Source organism: Saimiri boliviensis, chromosome 6, assembly GCF_048565385.1.
Source record: "Saimiri boliviensis isolate mSaiBol1 chromosome 6, mSaiBol1.pri, whole genome shotgun sequence".
In the NCBI taxonomy this organism is placed as follows: Eukaryota; Metazoa; Chordata; class Mammalia; order Primates; family Cebidae; genus Saimiri; species Saimiri boliviensis.
In genome coordinates this window covers 47848488-47866996 of record NC_133454.1, presented here as the reverse complement: position 1 = coordinate 47866996, position 18509 = coordinate 47848488, and the positions used below count along the sequence as shown (strand labels likewise).

General features: G+C 41.6%; 1 protein-coding gene across 2 annotated transcripts in view; it reads left to right on the top strand.

Annotated features, from left to right (window-relative positions):
• Window positions 1–16888, top strand: part of IL18 (interleukin 18) — a 28470-nt gene extending 11582 nt beyond the window's left edge. Inside the window, exons 2-6 of one of the 2 annotated variants that reach the window (XM_074400579.1) lie at window positions 1487–1594; window positions 3230–3241; window positions 6876–7010; window positions 9027–9160; window positions 14816–16888. In XM_074400579.1, coding sequence (XP_074256680.1) covers window positions 1516–1594; window positions 3230–3241; window positions 6876–7010; window positions 9027–9160; window positions 14816–15037 — 582 coding nt within the window. In that variant the 5' untranslated portion in view covers window positions 1487–1515 and the 3' untranslated portion in view covers window positions 15038–16888. The remainder of the gene's footprint in view (window positions 1–1486; window positions 1595–3229; window positions 3242–6875; window positions 7011–9026; window positions 9161–14815) is intronic. The other variant, XM_003923706.3, reaches the window with a different exon arrangement.
• Window positions 16889–18509: the final 1621 nt, after the last annotated feature.

Below are 18509 nucleotides of genomic sequence, written 5' to 3'. Positions count from 1 at the left end.
TACTTCAAATTACACCACAGGGCTATAGTAACCAAAACAGCAATGGAAGTGATATAAAACAGACATATGTCAAAGGAACAGAATAGAGATCTCAGAAATAAAGCCACATACTTAACAGCCAGCTGATTTTTGGCAAAGCTGACAAGAACATACAATGGGAAAAGGATACCAGTTTCAATAATTTGTGCTGGGAAAATTGGACAGCTATATGCAGAGGAATGAAACTGGGCCCATATCTCTCATCATGTACAAAAATCAACTCAAGATGAATTAAAGACAAATGTAACACCTAAAACTATAAAATAATAAAAAGAAAAAAACCTGGGGAAAACTCTTCTAGATAGTGGTCTAGGCAAAGAATTCATGACCAAAACCTCAAAAGCACAGGCATCAAAAACAAAAATAAACATTTGGGATTTAATTAAACTAGAGAGCTTCTATATAGCAAAAGAAATAATCAACAGAGTAAATAGACAACCAGCAGAATGGGAGAAATATTTGCAAACTATACATCTGACAGGGGACTAATATCTCAAACTTACAAGAAACTCAAACAGCTCACAACAAAAAACAAATAATCCCATTCAAAACTGAGCTAAGGACATGAATAGATGTTTTTCAAAAGAAGACATACAAATGGCCGACAAACATGTCATATGTCCCTTTTCTCTGCATCCTCAACAACATATGTTATTTTTTGTAGTAACAGCCATTCTGATTGGTCTAAGATAGTATGTCACTGTGGTTTCAATTTGCATTTCTATGAAGATTAGTGGTGACATAAGCCTTCAGCCTCTCACCCACAGGAACCCACTGATTGTAAGAGAAGGATGAAGTCAGTTATTCTTAAAGGGCAGGATTAGATGTGTTTCTGGCATCCTCAAATGAAATTACATTTATATTGATAATATATTTCTATTTCTCAAGGACTATTAGAATAATGATTCAGTTCAGCAGTGGGCCACTTAGCTGCCTTCCCCGCCCCCCGAGATGGAGTTTTGCTCTTGTTGCCCAGGCTGGAGTGCAATGGCGCCATCTTGGCTCATCGCAACCTCTACCTCCTGGGTTCAAGCGATTCTCCTGCCTCAGCCTCCCAAGTAGCTGGGATTACAGGCATGTGCCACCACGCCCAGCTAATTTTGTATTTTTAGAGAAGGAGTTTTTCCATGTTGGTCAGGCTGGTCTCAAACTCCCGATCTCAGGTGATCTGCCCACCTTGACCTTCCAAAGTGCTGGGATTACAGGCGTGAGCCACTGCGCCTGGCCTATCTGCCCTTTATAATATTGTTTAATGAGAAAATCTTTCCATATTCCGAATATCTGATGATTTGTAAGAGAACATTTAGACATGGGTATTCATAAGCTGCACTTCTGGCATTTATTAAATGTCCAGATTGTTCATCAGTATACTAGGTGGTTAACTGACCTCTGAACTTGAAGGCAGTGTAAAGTAGTAGTAAAAGGGACAATCATTATCTTTGAACAGATGGCTCTTTGCTTTCCTTAGGAGTAAAGATGGCTGCTGAACCAGTAGAAGACAATTGCATCAACTTTGTGGAAATGAAATTTACTGGCGATGCACTTTACTTTAGAGGTAAGTCTAATGCCATAGAACAAATACCAGGTTCAGATAAATCTATTCAACTAGAAAAGATATTGTGGGGTGAACTATTAAGTGACTCTTTTTGTTACCAAATTTAATTATAATAATAATGGCTCTTTAAAAAATTAGTGAACCTCTAGAAACTAACCCTAACATATCCAAGGTCTAGCACCTTGTCACACCACATGTCCTGGTACTTTAATTAGCAGTGGCTCACTCTCCAGGTGGCAGTAAGTGCACATCATGAAAATCCCAGTTTTCAAAACAAAAAAAGAAAATCCCAGTTTTCATGGGATTTCCATGGGAAAAATCCCAGTACAAAACTGGGTGCACTCAGGAAATACAATTTCCCAAAGCAAATTGGCAAATTATATAAGAGAATCTCTAAATTTCAAGTTCTGTGAGTTACACCATTTTATGTAAGTATGTTTGACAAGTAAAAATCGATCCTTTTTTTTTTTTTTTTTTTTTTTTTCTGTTGCCCAGGTTGGAGTACAGTGGCATGATCTCTGCTCACTGCAACCTCCACCTCTGGGGTTCAAGCAATTCTCCTGCCTCAGCCTCCTGAGTAGCTGGGATTACATGTGCACCCCACCATGCCTGGCTAATTTTTTGTATTTTTAACTGAGACAGGGTTTTGCCATGTTAGCCAGGCTGGTTTCAAACTCTTTACCTCAGATGATCTGCCTGCCTCCACCTCCCAAAGTGCTGGGATTACAGACATGAACTACCACACTGGCCTAAAAATTGATTCTTATGATTAATCTATGAGCAATTTGGCTTCATTTGAAAGTTTGCCTTCATCTGAAACCTTCATTTAGAAGCCTGGGCAACAAAGCGAGACTTCATCTCTACACACCTCCTACCTACTTTGGAGGCTGAAGTAGGAGGATGGCTTGAGCCTGGGAATTCGAGCCTGCAGTGAGCTATGATCCCACCAGAATACACCAGGCTGCATGACAGTAGACCCTGTCTCAAAAAAAAAAAAAAAAAAAAAAAAAAAAAAAAAAAAAACCTTTGTAAAAAGTTCTTTTTTTTTTTTAAGACGGAGTTTCGCTCTTGTTACCCAGGCTGGAGTGCAATGGCGCAATCTCGGCTCACTGCAACCTCCGCCTCCTAGGTTCAGGCAATTCTCCTGCCTCAGCCTCCTGAGTAGCTGGGACTACAGGCACGCGCCACCGTGCCCAGCTAATTTTTTGTATTTTTAGTAGAGACGGGGTTTCACTATGTTAACCAGGATGGTCTTGATCTCTTGACCTCGTGATCCACCCGCCTTGGCCTCCCAAAGTGCTGGGATTACAGGCTTGAGCCACCACACCCAGCTAAAAAATTCTTAAGTGATGTATCATTTTATCAAATTTATTTCTAGCTACATATTGAAATTTTTAAACCCTGGGTTTAAGTTTTATGTCTAAATTACCTGAGAACACACTAAGTGTAATGAGCTTCATTTTATGGGCCTTTTGGATGATTATATAATATTCTGATGAAAACCAAGACAGACCATCACCATAAAAATAGGAGTTCGAGAAAAAGGAGTAGCAAAAGTAAAAGATGGGGTGAGAGGAAATTCTGAGTGAAATACAAAATTTTACATATTCTGTTTCTCTTTTCCTCCCCCCTTAGCTGAAGATGATGGTAAAGTATAAATGAATTTATTTTTCTTTGCAAACTAAGTATCTGCTTGAGACACATCTATATCACCATTGTCAACCAAGAAAAAAATGGTTCACATGATACCAATCTATCTGGAAAACCAATCTTCCCTCAAAGAAATGTGGACTCAGTAGCACAGCTTTGGAATGAAGATTACCGTAAGAGATACAAAGAACCTCTAGCAAAAGATGCTTCTCTACGCCTTAAAAAATCCTCAAAAATTCTCCAGCTTTTAGAATCTGCAAAATAGACCCTGCCTGTTTCATAGGTCCTAAGATTAACAGGGAGTTGTGAATTCTGTTGCAGGGGCAGGGCGGGTTGCATAGGAAAAGGGGATTGAAGCATTAGAATTGTCCAAAATCAGTAATACCTCCTTTCAGAAGTGTTTTGGGAAGAAGCCTGGGAGTTTCCCAGGTTGGTGACGGGAAGTGGGGGGAAGGGCAGAAAATTCTAGAAGTAGAGGAGATACAAATGGATGGGGCAAGAAGACCACATTCAAAGGCCAAGATCTGAAAGAAACCATAGCATTAATGATGAATTCCGGGTAATTCACAATGGAAGTAGAGCAGGAATAGGAGAACTATGAGAGAAGCTGGACTGATCATTAGGGTGTTGAGCAAGACCTTCTCTTACTCCAAGATGTGAATCTATCTTGGAGATAATAGAGTTAATTAAGCACAGTATGTATTAGCTAGGGTAAAGATTAGTTTCTTGTAACAAAGACATCCAAAGATACAGTAGCTGAATAAGATAGAAAATTTTTCTCTCAAAGAAAGTCTAAGTAGGCAGCTCAGAAGTAGTATGGCTGGAGGCAACCTGATGATATTGGGACCCTGACGTTCTCCAGTCTTGTTACCCATCATCCCCTAGTTGTTGGTCTCATTCACATAGTTGAAAATCATCATACTTCCTGGGTCCACATCAACATGATCGAGAAAGGGTCAAGACAAGAGGAAGTCAGGCCCATTCCTTTCAATGACTCTAACTGGAAGTTCTACACATCAACTCCCCTCATATTCCATTGACCAGAATTTAAAAACATGGCCACACCATATGCAAGGAAATCTGGAAAATATAATATTTATTCCAGGTAGCCATATGACTCTTTAAAATTCAGAAATGACATATTTTTAAAATATCATTCTGGCTTTGGTATAAAGAATTGATGGTGTGGGGTGAGGAGGACAAAAAAGGGTTGAGAGGCTGTTATTTTAGTTCTTACAGGAAACTATGGTGTCATGAATTAAGGTAGACCTAGTGGAGTGCTGGTGAGGAGCTGTGAATGGATTTTAGAAACACTTGAGAGAATCAAAGGGACATGATTTAGGGTTGGATTTGGAAAGGAGAAGAGAATAGAAAAGATGATGCCTGTGTTTTTCTCTTAGGCAATTTGTACGAGTCCATGAAATAGGAAACACAGGAGGAAGAGCAGGTTTTGGTGTGAACAAAGAGGACGATGGATGACGAATTTAGTTTTGGAGCTCAGATGTCTGCGGAACATCCTAGTAGAGATGTCTAGTAAACTCTTGTACATGTGGTTCTGAGCACAGGACAAAGATTTGGGTGGGAGATAGAGATGGTGAAAGCTTATGCATAGAAATGGCATCTGATAGCTGGGCATGGTGGCGCGTGCCTGTAATCCCAGCTACTCAGGAGTCTGAGGCAGGAGAATTGCCTGAATCCAGGAGGCAGAGGTTGCGGTGAGCCGAGATCACGCCATTGCACTCCAGCCTGGGTAACAAGAGCGAAACTTCGTCTCAAAAAAAAAAAAAAAAAGAAAGAAAGAAATGGCATCTGAATCTGTAGCAATAAAAAGACAAATCAGAGGAAATGTGTAGTGAGAGAGTAAAAGCCAAGTACTAAACTGGGGGGAATACCTACATTTAACGGAGCTAGAAAGAGAAGCTAATAAAGAACAGAGAGCAGACTAACCAAAAAAAGGAAGAAGAAAATCAAAGAGAATTCCACCAACTCCCAGGAGAGCTTTTCAGGACTGAGGGGATAGGCATTGTGTTGAATTTCACAGCCTTGAAAATCAAGGGCGGGAACATAGCTCTTAGTTTAGTAACAAGGAGTTTGGTGATCTCAATGAAAGCAACTTGACGGTGAAATGGAGGCAGAGGCAGATTGCAATGAGTAAATGGAAAGTGAGGAAATGATACGGACAATTATTACTAAAAGCTTGGCGGTTAAAAGGAGGAGAGAAACAAGACTAACTGCAAGGTGAGACTGTGTTGATGGAGCAGTTTTAAATCTCAAAATAAAGAACTTTGTGCTTTTTTGATTAGGAGAATAATGTGTTCATTATAACTAATTCAGGCAATGAAAAAAGATAATATGGAAAATAAAAGTATGAAAACCACCCAGAAATAATGATAGCTACCATTTTGATACAATATATTTATACTTCTTTCAATATATCTATATACAGACACAGAAATGCTTATATTTATATTAAAAGGGATTATACCATACCTAAGCTGCTTTTTCTAGTTAGTGATATATGTGGACATCTCTCCATGGCAATGAGTAATTGCAGTTATATTAAATTCATAACATTTCACAATAAGGGCATATCTTTGCCCTTTTTGTTTAATCCATTCCTAATTGGTGGATGTTTGTTTCCAGGTTGTTGTTGTTGTTATTAACAGTGTTCCCATAAGCATTCCTGTACAAAAATGTTTACACATTTGTCTGATTGTTTCTTTAGGAGAAAATCCAGGAGGTAGAATTGCTGGGTTGATAGAAGAGAAGGATGATTGGTAAATCAAGGTTTCAGTAGAGGGTACATGCCGAGCACAAATGGGGTTAGCCCTTCGCATTTCCCCTTGGGACAAAAAGGAGAGAGGAGATAACTTCAAGTATCTTACTTTCTGACCAGCCTCTTCTCCTTTTAGTTTTCTTTAGCAACTCTGGTGCTGCCAGAGTTAAGTTTGTAAGTGGAGTAGCAGAGCAGGAAATCATTTGCTAAAAATGAAAACAGAGATGATGTTACAGGGGTCCTGAAGAGAGCAAAGAAAATTGGAAATTGTGGCTATGAACTATGCAAGAGAGTGCTGAACTTGAAAGCAAAAGAAGTTTTGACAACTCATATGCTTGTAATGGCACTGATTTGAACCCTTGTACTATTGCTCACCAGCAGCACTCAGCAGCTATGTTTGGAGTTTTGTAGTGGAAAGACAAATGAGTTAGGGATTTAATATCCCAGCAAAATGGTAGACAACGTGAACTCTGAAATCCAGCTGCACAGGGAAGGAAGGGAAGATAGGAAGAGGTTAGAGAGGAAATACAAGAGTCAAGAGACTGGAGGATGTTGTGAAATCTAAGAACACGTATAGTTGAAGTAAAAGTGTAAGAAAACTAAAAGGAGAAGAGACTGGTCAGAAAGTAAGATACTTGAAGTTAACATTTCAAAAGCAGAATAGTTCTGAGTGGTAACCAGAACCTGAGTGTGCCTTTGAGAGTAGGTTAAAAAGAAAATAGCCAACTTTATTGTGCCTGCTTCTGGAACAGAAGATTGTCGTTAATAGTTTTCGAAACTGAAATATATAGCATACTTATTTGTAGATTAACAAGGAAAGTATGTATTTTTAATGAGATTTAATGTTTATTATAGAAAACCTGGAATCAGATCACTTTGCCAAACTTAAATACAAATTATCCATTATAAGAAATTTGAATGACCAAGTTCTCTTCCTCGACCAAGGAAATCACCCTCTGTTTGAGGATATGAATGATTCTGACTGTGAAGGTAATTTTTTTTATTCACAAACAGAAGTGACTAGCTACTTCTTCTCATTGTGTTTTACTGCTTACATTTTTCCATACTAATCCCAATCCTCAGATGAAAAGTCACAGGAGTAATAACAATTTTACTTACAAGAAACTTTATAAGGCATCCACGTTTTTCAGTTGGGGTAAAAAAATTGGATACAATAAGACATTGATAGGGGTCATGCCACTCTGAGCCTACCTTTGAATCACCAATCCCTTCATTACGATTGCATTAACTGTTTAAAACCTCTATAGTTGGGTGCTTAGTCCCTGCTCATTACAGCTGAAAATGCTGATAGTTTTCAAAATATTAAAAATAAATATGCATTTCAAATGAGTCTATCTTCCCCCAGAAACTTAGAGTACAATAGAAAATGATTAAGTTGCCATGTGTGGTGGCATCTCTCTGTAATCCTAGCTACTTGGGAGGCTCAAGGAGGAGGATTGCTTGAGGCCAGGACTTTGAGGCTATAAATACACTGTGATAAAGCCTATGAATAACCACTGCACTCCAGCCTGGGTGATATAAAGACCTTGTCTCAAAATTAAAAAAAAAAAAAAACTTGAAAAGAAAATGATCAAGCCTACTGTGCCTTCCAAAATATGAATTCCAAATATCAAAATTAGGCTGAATTAAAGCAGTTGAATGTGCATTATTTAAAAATATTGAATGCTCATCTTAACAAATAATATATTTTAAATATATATATTTTTTTGAGACGGAGTTTCACTCTTGTTACCCAGGCTGGAGTGCAATGGTGCGATCTTGGCTCACCGCAACCTCCGCCTCCTGGGTTCAGGCAATTCTCCTGCCTCAGCCTCCTGAGTAGCTGGGATTACAGGCACACGCCACCATGCCCAGCTAATTCTTTGTATTTTTAGTAGAGATGGGGTTTCACCATGTTGACCAGGATGGTCTCGATCTCTTGACCTTGTGATCCACCCGCCTCGGCCTCCCAAAGTGCTGGGATTACAGGCTTGAGCCACCGCGCCCAGCTATTTTAAATATTTTATTTAGCATTTAAAAGTTGGGCCGGGCGCAGTGGCTCAAGCCTGTAATCCCAGCACTTTGGGAGGCCGAGGCGGGTGGATCACAAGGTCAAGAGATCGAGACCATCCTGGTCAACATGGTGAAACCCCATCTCTACTAAAAATACAAAGAATTAGCTGGGCATGGTGGCGTGTGCCTGTAATCCCAGCTACTCAGGAGGCTGAGGCAGGAGAATTGCCTGAACCCAGGAGGCGGAGGTTGCGGTGAGCCGAGATCGCGCCATTGCACTCCAGCCTGGGTAACAAGAACGAAACTCCGTCTCAAAAAAAAAAAAAAAAAAAAAAAAAAGCATTTAAAAGTTAAAAACGATCTTTTAGAATTCATATCTTTAAAATACTCAAAAAAGTTGTAGCATGTATGTGTAACACATATTAAATTGGAAGTTGTTTGTTTGAGACACAGTTTCACTCTGTCACCCAGTACAGTGGTGCGATCTCAGCTCACTACAACCTCCTCCTTCCAGATTCAAGTGATTCTCATGCCTCAGCCTCCTGAGTAGCTGGGTCGTCTATAGGCACGCACTATTACACTTGGTTAATTTTTGTATTTTTAGTAGAGATGGGGTTTCACCATGTTGGCCAGGCTGGGCTCAGACTCCTGACCTCAAGTGATCTGCCTGTCTCAGCCTCCCAAACAAACAACCCCACAGTTTAATGTGTGTTACAACACACATGCTGCAACTTTTTTGAGTATTTTAAAGATATGAATTTTAAAAGATTGTTTTTAACTTTTAAATACTGGGATTACAGGCATAAGCCACCATGCCAGGCCTGAAATGTGTTTTTAAAAATGTCTGACCAGCTGTACATAGTCTCCTGCAGACTGACCAAGTCTCAAAGTGGGAACAAATGTATTAAGGACTGTTCTTTGGTTAAATTTTCACAAATGTTGCTGTGCAAAATTTCTTCTGACTAGAGTTCTCATTTATTATATTTTTTTCAGCAAATGCATCCCAAACCGTATTTATTATATATATGTATAAAGATAGCGAGCCTAGAGGTCTGGCTGTAACCATCTCTGTGAAGTGTGGAAAAATTTCAACTCTCTCCTGTGAGAACAAAATTATTTCCTTTAAGGTAAGACGGAGCCTTACTTTGTTTTCAATCATGTTAATATAATTAATATAATTAGAAATATATTTCTCATGTTAATATAAATAATATAATTAGAAAAATATCCTCAAACCAACATTTTGACTAGAACAGAAATAACAATAAGTAGAGAACCTTTAAAATGAATACTTACTAAAAAATTATCAAACTCTCTACCTATTGTGATAACGCTGGTTTTTCCGAGCCTGTCACCGGGAGGAGAAGATACAACACTTGTTTTATGACCTGCATCTCCTGAATAATCAGTCGTTATACAAGAATAGTATAGAATCCATAGTGAGTTATATATTTAAGAATAACATGTGACTTTCCAGAGTAAGTTCTGCTATGAAGAAGCTAATTATCCTTCTATACTTCCACACCTTTGTAAACTATGATATTTTCATCCCTAGTTGTTTTGTTCCTGATCCTTAGCCTAAGTCTTACACACAAGCTTCAGCTTCCAGTTGATGTATGTTATTTTTAATGTTAATCTAATAGAATAAAGTTTGTGGATCAGCTACAAAAGTAATGCTATAATTATCTAAAAACCAGGCATAAAGTATTTCTGGCTACTACTTTTTCTCTATTATTCTCCATTATTATTCTCTATTATATTTCTCTCTTTCCTCCATTATTGTTAGATAAACCACAATTAACTATAGCTACAGATGGAGCCAGGAAACTCTCCTCCCAGTAAGAGTAGCCAGAAGGTCAGGCATGGTGGCCCACGCCTGTAATCCCAGCACTTTGGGAGGCCAAGGCAGTTGGATCACCTGAGGTCAGGAGTTTGAGACCAGCCTGGCCAACATGATGAAACCCTGTCTCTACTAAAAATACAAAAACTTAGCTGGGCGTGATGGCACGTGCCTGTAATCCCAGCTACTCGGGAGGCTGAGGAAGGAGAATCACTTGAACCTGGGAAGCGGAGGTTGCAATGAACCAAGATCGTGCCATTGCACTCCAGCCTGGGCAACAAGAGCTAAACTCCATCCCGGGCAGTGGGGGGAAGAGAATCCAGGGATGCTTACAAATTGACAATGCTTCAGAGGAGAATCTCATATCATGAAGATTCTTTTTGAGTGGAGATTTACCAATAAATAATTGCTTTTATGCCCACCCAGTCCCCAGTGAAAGAGAGTTAGGATATAACCTTAGTGAAGGTACCAAGGGGCAACTTGGAAGAGAGAAAAAAGCCACTCTAAAATATAATCCAAGTAAGAACAGTGCATATGCAACAGATACAGCCTCCAGACAAATCCCTCAGCTATCTCCCTCCAGCCAGAGTGCCACCCCTTCAGGTGACAATTTGGAGTCCCCATTCTAGGCCTGACAGACAGGCAGCTTAGTTATCAAAATAGCATTAGTGGCCTGGGATGGAAGGGTGGGGTGGAAAGGGTTAAGCATGCTGTTACTGAGCAACAGAATCAGAAGGGAAAGATATGGCCAAGCTCAAGCTACATGGGATAGAGGAAAACTCAGCTGCAGAGGCAGATTCAGAAGCTAGGATAAGTCCGAACTACAAGTGGATTCTTACTGGGGGAGATGGTGACGATGTTAAGGAGATGGAAATAATGCTTGGCACTTAGTAGGAATTGGACAAATCTGTATTTGGGGGAGTCTGAAACTTACACAATTTCAGTGGCCCTTCTAAAGGAAAAGAATAAAGCCGGGCACAGTGGTTCACCCTTGTAATCCCAGCACTTTGGGAGGCCAAGGCAGCCAGATTACCTGAAGTCAGGAGTTCAAGACCAGCCTGACCAACATGGAGAAACCCTGTCTCTACTAAAAATACAAAATTAGCTCAGTGTGGTGGTGCACATCTGTAATCCCAGCTACTCAGGAGGCTGAGGCAGGAGAATCGTTTGAACTCAGGAGGCAGAGGTTGCAGTGAGCTGAATCAGTCCATTGCACTCCAGCCTGTGCAACAAGAATGAAACTCTGTCTCCAAAAAAAAAAAATGTAAAGCTACCAAAGGCATAAGCTTAACTATTTATTTCAAATTTTTAAAAGGGCAGGGGTGGTTAGAAGAGACCTGGGCAAATAAAAGAATCTGACATTTAAGCTCCATCAGTATCATAGCAAATCTGCTACTGGAAGGAATACATATTAGTTGGAGACAGGGAGAGAGGGAGAGAGCAGAGGGGGCCTGGACTAGGACCAGTTTTAGCTCTTGTCTTTAATCCCTTTTCCTGCCACTAATAAGGATCTCAGCAATGGTTGTAAAAGTAGCCTATGTTCTAGATAACAAAATACAAGGCATGGTGGCTCACACTTGTAATTACAACACTTTGGGAGGCCGAGGCGAGTGGATCACTTGAGGTTAGGAGTTCAAGACCAGCCTGGCCAACATGGCAAAACCCTGTCTCTACCCAAAAACATACAAAAATTAGCCAGGCATGGTGGCACGCACCTGTTATCCCAGCTACTCGTGAGGCTGAGGCAGAAGAATTGCTTGAACCTGGGAGGCATAGGCTGCAGTGAGCTGAGATCACACCCCTGCACTCCAGGCTGAGCGACAGAAAAAAAGAAAAATATACAACTGGCTGCCCTTATGTGCTCACCTTTCAGTGTTGATTATTAGCTATAAAGTCCTGTAAAGTTCTCTGGACAAGAACCTTGACAGCACCAAGAAGGATTTCCTTTGAGAGGTACTGTCAGTGTCTGTTTTATATATATATATATATATATATATATATATATATATATATACACACACACACATATATATTTATATTTATATTTATATTTATATATATTTATATTTATATATTTATTTATATATATATATATATATATATATATATATCCAGGCTTGGTCAGGGTTCCCTCAGATTTTCCGGTGCACTTGCGAGATGTTAGGTCAATATCAACTTTATCTGGATTCAGACTCAACCCCTTCTGATATTTAGAAAAAACAACAACAACAACAACAAAAAAAAAAACCCTTGCCTCTTGGAGCACTCAACTCTCACCAGGTAGGGCTTTCCAAGTTGACAGTTCTCCAAGGTCATTGGAATGGCTTCCACATCCACTTGATATGAACCTTCCCTATGATGACCAGGAGTGGTCAACATCAAGAAAGCTATGGCCTGAGGATTTCCTTGCCTCTATTCTGAAATGTGCAATAACTGTGATTACAGAGATTGCCTATTCTACCTATCCATACTCTTACTTTCAACTAACTGTAACTTCCCACGCTAGTTCTCTTCCTCTGCAATGCTACTAGAGCTTTTGAAATTTTGGTTATGGATTATTTCTCACTTATACATTAGATTTCAGATTAGCTCCAAATTGATGTCCATAGCTTAGAGCAGGCGTCCCCAAACTACGGCCCGCAGGCTGCATGCGGCCCCCTGAGGCCATTTATCCGGCCCCCCGCCGCACTTCAGGAAGGGGCACCTCTTTCATTGGTGGTCAGTGAGAGGAGCACAGTATGTGGCGGCCCTCCAACGGTCTGAGGGACAGTGAACTGGCCCCCTGTGTAAAAAGTTTGGGGACGCCTGGCTTGGGGTCTCTTCCTAAATTGCTGTATATTGTAGACAGCTACAGAAGTGGAAGCCAATAGGGAAACTAGTTTATACTATCATTAGCTTAGAACCCACACTTGTTGGTAAAGAACAATGGTCAAGAGTTATGACTATCAATTCTACGAATGATTGAGAGGCTGGAGTTACCCCCCACCTCCACCACCCAGAGTCTTTCGGGCATCTTAGGATCGTGGAGAAATGCAATTTTAATTCTGGAGGTTTCTCTGTCAGTGCTTAGGATCATGGGAATCTTTGCTGCCATGAGGCCAAAATGAAGTCCAAAATGTCTACTGATGCCAGGATTCACATGGAAGAACCTTAGGCGGTACCCACATGTTTTGACCCATCCTGCAAAATAGACATGATGTACTAATAGGAAAAGTGCTGGCAGTACTACCATTTGGATAACCTTCAAGGTTATAGTTTCAAGTCATCTAACCATTTCTCACAGGACCCTATTCTGTGACTGAAACATACAGGAATCAGAATTTGGCCTTCTAGGGCAGGGCCCAGCCAAGTAAACCACATTCAGGACAGAAATTCAAGACTACTGAGGAACTAGAGTTCTTGGCAGGGAGGCAGAGTCAAGGACTGCCAGCCGAGCCAATGCAGCAGGTTTATACGGGAATCCAGGGCCTAGCCCTAGAACAAGTATTGGTTCTATTCACAGTAAGTTTTAATTTCCAGCGCCACTGAAAGAGTGAGCTAAGATTCCTGGCACTTCCTGTCTCTCTCACGGTTGGCTCTGAAACAACAACTGGCCAGGCTAGGTATGGTGACTAATGCCTGGAATCCCAGCACTTTGGGTGGCTGAAGTGGGAGGATTACTTGAGGCCAGGAGTTCAAGACCAGCCTAGGCAACAAAGTGAGATTCCACCCCACCACCCCCCCATCTCTACAAAAATAAATTTAAAAATCAGCCAAGTATGGTGGTGTGCATTTATAGTCCCAGCAATTCAGGAGGCTAAGGCAAGGGGATTGCTTGAGCCCAGGAGTTCAAGGCTGCAGTGAGCTATGATTTCACCACTGTACTTCAGGCTGGGATACAGAGCGAGACCCTGTCTCAAAGCAAAAAGAAAAAGAAACTAGAACTAGCCTAAGCTGTTTTTTTTGGTTTTTTTTTGTTTTGTTTTTTTTTTTTTTTGAGACAGAGTTTCGCTCTTGTTACCCAGGCTGGAGTGCAATGGTGTGATCTCGGCTCACCGCAACCTCTGCCTCCTGGGTTCAGGCAATTCTCCTGCCTCAGCCTCCTGAGTAGCTGGGATTACAGGCACACGCCACCATGCCCAGCTAATTTTTTGTATTTTTAGTAGAGATGGGGTTTCACCATGTTGACCAGGATGGTCTCGATCTCTCGACCTCGTGATCCACCTGCCTCAGCCTCCCAAAGTGCTGGGATTACAGGCTTGAGCCACTGCACCCAGCCTAGGCTAAGTTTTTTTATTTTTTATTTATTTATGTTTGAGACAGAGTCTTGGCTCACTGCAACCTACGCCTCCTGTGTTCAAGTGCTTCTCCTGCCTCAGCCTCCTGAGTAGCTGGGATTACAGGCGTGCGCCACCACGCCCGGCCAATTTTTGTATTTTTAGTAGAGACAGGGTTTCACCATGTTGGTCAAGCTGATCTCAAACTCCTGACCTCATGATCCACCCGCCTTGGGCTCCCAAAGTGCTGGGCTTACAAGTGTGAGCCACCGCACCCAGCCAAACTAGCGTAAGTTTATGGAGGAGGTCATCAGTGTCTTTAGCTGTGAATGGTTTATAGAAGACAGGAACTGACAGTCCAGAAAGGTTATGGTCTTTGCTAGAACTCTACTTCAGCTTGAGCAGATGTGGACACCACTCAATGGGAGAGCAGAGAAGTAAGCTGTCTGATGGATAGGAGAAAACTAGAGGCCTGGATCTCCCTGCATCCCATCACAGGGAGAATAGGAGATTCAAAGTTAAAAAAGAGAAAAGGTCAGTGTTGCTGTTCAGAGGTGTTTTTATATAACTCTTGAGAAGAAAAACTACTTTTGCTATGTTCAGTAACATACTTCAAAATAAACTTCATATATTCAAATTGTTCATGTCCTGAAATAATTAGGTAATTTTGTTTTTTTTCTCTATAGGAAATCAGTCCTCCTGATAACATCATTGATACAAAAAGTGACATCATATTTTTTCAGAGAAGTGTTCCAGGGCATGATGATAAGATGCAGTTCGAATCTTCATCATACGAAGGATACTTTCTAGCTTGTGAAAAAGAGAAAGATCTTTTTAAACTCATTTTGAAAAGAAAGGCTGAATTGGGGGATAAATCTATATTGTTCACGGTTCAAAACAAAGACTAGCTATTAAAATTTCGTAATGTGAACTGTGAATTTTTGTATTTAGAAAGGTCATGTTAATGGTGACATGAAAGAAATACTGGGCTTGAAAAACATCATTAAGAAATGAATGAACTTTCACAAAAGCAGATGGACTCTCCCTTACCCAAGTAAATAAAATATTTGTATAATGTTTAAAAAGTTCATAGTCCGAAAACACATTCTACATTGTTAATTGGCAGATTAATTATACTTCATGTAATTATTTTTGACTCTTTTGGGTTATTAGTCCTAATGATAAAAGATATTGATTATTTGAACTTTCTAATTTTTAAGAATATCATTAAAACCATCAAGATCCATTTCAACACCTCCGTGCTATGGCAGGCAGGTGATTGAGGTGGGATTGGTGTATACCACCACCCCTCCCTTCTGAGGCAGGAGATCAGCAGGATTTGTTTTCCAAGCACCAGTCATGACCCCGATGATCAAGGCACCGTCTGGTCAAAACAGGATGTGAAGACACCAGCTAAAACCAAGATGGTGACAAAAGTGACCTCTAATCGCCCTCACTGCTCAGTACATGCTAATTATAATGTATTAGCATATTAAAAGACACTCCCACCAGTGCCTGTTGACAAACGCTGTGGCAATGCCCAGAAGTTACCGAATATGCTTTAGAAGGGGAGGAACCCTCTGTCCCAAGAATCCTTACCCCTTTTCTAGAAAATATGTGAATAACCCACTTCTTATTTAGCATATAATTAAGGAGTAGCTATAAATAATATAGCTAGCTAGCAGGCTAGGCACAATGGCTCACACTTGTAATTCCAGCACTTTGGGAAACCAAGGTGGGCAGATCATTTGAGGTCCAAAGTTCAAGACCAGCCTGGCCAACATGGTGAAACTCCATCTCTACAAAGAATATAAAAATTAGCTGGGTGTGGTTGTGGGCACCTGTAATCTTAGCACTCAAAAGGATGAGGCAGGAGGATCACTTGAACCTGGGAGGCGGAGGCTGCAATGAGTCAAGATTGTGCCACTGCACTCCAGCCTGGGCAACAGAGTGAAACTGCACCTCAAAACACACACACACACACACACACACACGCACACACACACAGAGAGAGAGCTAGCCAGCAATCCACAAGTACTACTCTGCCTGTGGGATAGCCCTGCTTTCTCTATGGAGCTGACATTTTCCTGAACTCTTGCTCTAAGAAATTTGCTTTGCTTTTACTTTGCTCTGTCGACTGGCTCTTGAATTCTTTCCTGCACACAAGGACCCTCCCAGGCTGAGCCCCAATTTGGGGGTTCACCTGCATCACTACCAGTTCCATTGGTGGTTCATGATTGACTCAGGCATAACCCCGTCCTTCTTCCCTTGAGAGCATGTCCTCATCACAGTGATTCTTTTAGGAGTGAGCATGTGACTGAGGTTGGTCCAAAATGAAGCCCAGCATAGTTGGGAGAAGACACATCATGACTGGAAGACGATAGATACTTTCTCTTTCCGAACGGGCAGCTGTGAGGCCAGGAGCTGAATCAGCCACCTTGTGGTTAGGAGGGAAGCCAGCCTGAGGTAAAGCCAACAGCCATGCAAGAACAGCAAGGAACCGAGTCTAACCACAGTACTCCCACATCTGAGCTTTTATTACTGAGCCAATAAAATCTGTTAATTCCATTTGAATTCGATTTTCCTTTTTTTTTTTCTGAGACAAAGTCTCACTCTGTTGCCCATGCTGGAGTGCAGTGGCACGATCTCAGCTCACTGCAAACTCCCAAGTTCAAGCAATTCTCCTGCCTCAGCCTCCTGACTAGCTAGGACTACAGGCACGTGCCACCATGCCTGGCTAACTTTTTATATTTTTAGTAGAGATGGGTTTTCACCATATTGGCCAGGCTGTTCTTGAACTCCTGACCTCAGGTGATCCACCTGCCTCAGCCTCCCAGAGTGCTGGGATTACAGGCATGAGCCACTGTGCCTGACCATAATGATAGTTTTTTTTTGTTTTTTTTTTTTGTTTTTTTTTTCGAGACAGAGAACTGTGAGTTGTTTGGACCTTATCTGCTAGACTTACCACACACCATTGCTCTTTTACTGTCCTGATGATTCCTAGGGCTATATTCAGAAGAGGAGGCATAGATCCCCTCTATCTCTATATCTCACAACCCTATCTGGGGGGTTGTCAACCAATATTCCATCCCTAGGACTCAGCCTGGTAGGCAATCAGGTTTCCATGACTCTCTCAGCAAGAAAGCTCTCACTGGGTCCCCACCCACACTGCCTCCTCCCCTGCCCTGGGCCTCCTTTCCTACTTGGAGAGGAAGCATGAGTAATGGTTGTAGGAAAGCAACCTGCTCATCCTGTACCTCCAAATCAATTGTCTCTCTTCTGGGTGCTCTTCCTTTCCTTGGCTGGATTGTTGGTAGGATGGAGAGGCTGGATTGTTGGTAAAGGCTGGTAGGCTGGCGGTGACAGGAAGGACAGGGAAATTCATCACAGGGAAGAACTCCCTGGTCAGAGCCAGGTCTGAGCCAGAACTAAAGACTGTATTAGTGTTACTCCTGCATTGATATTTGAAGCCCACACCTCTCTCCTAAACTGCAGACTCGTATTCAACTACCTTCCCAAGATTTTCGCTTGGATGTCTCACAGACATCTCATACTCACTTGGCCAAAATGGAGCTCATCCTGGTGGTTGCTTCCACCTGTATTTGCCACCATAACCCTGAATGCCCCCCAGACCATGCTTTGTGGTTGAAGTCTTTCTGAGGCACCTTCTGCAGCATGGTGATGGTAGGTTCTCCTAAAAATAGATGCTATGGGTGCCCTTAAGGCTTCTCTGCTGTTCAGTCACCACTAAACCGGTCTTCATCCTTAGGCTTTCATGACACTGGTTCCTGCAGGGCTCTGCCCATCAGTCACCAGTGTCCGAGTATCCCTTCAATCCACCTCCTGAATCCACAGAAGTTGATGATGAACTTGTATGTAAGCACTGATCGATTAGAGGGCAGTCCCAGCAAACAAATGAGGGCCCAGAATGAGCCTCTGACTGCACAGGATCTCCCATCTGATGTCTGTTCCAGGGGCAGATTTGGGGTTCGTGGGACTGGAGGTCTATCCAGCAGAGAGGTGGCTATCAGCTGTTGTATTTTAAGAAAAACAGTACAATATTATGAGCAAAAAATCAGGTATAAAAATGTATATGGAGAACGGCCTGGCACGGCGGCTTATACCTGTAATCCCAGCACTTTGGGAGGCCGAGGCGGATGGGTCACCTAAGGTCAGGAGTTTGAGATCAGCCTGGCCAACATGGTGAAACCCCATCTCTACTAAAAATACAAAAATTAGCTGGGCATGGTGGCAGATGCATGTAATTCCAGCTACTCAGGAGGCTGAGGCAGGAGAATTGCCTGAACCCAGGAGGCGGAGGTTGCAGTGAGCCGAAATCACGTCATTGTACTCCAGCCTGGATGACAAGAGCAAGACTCC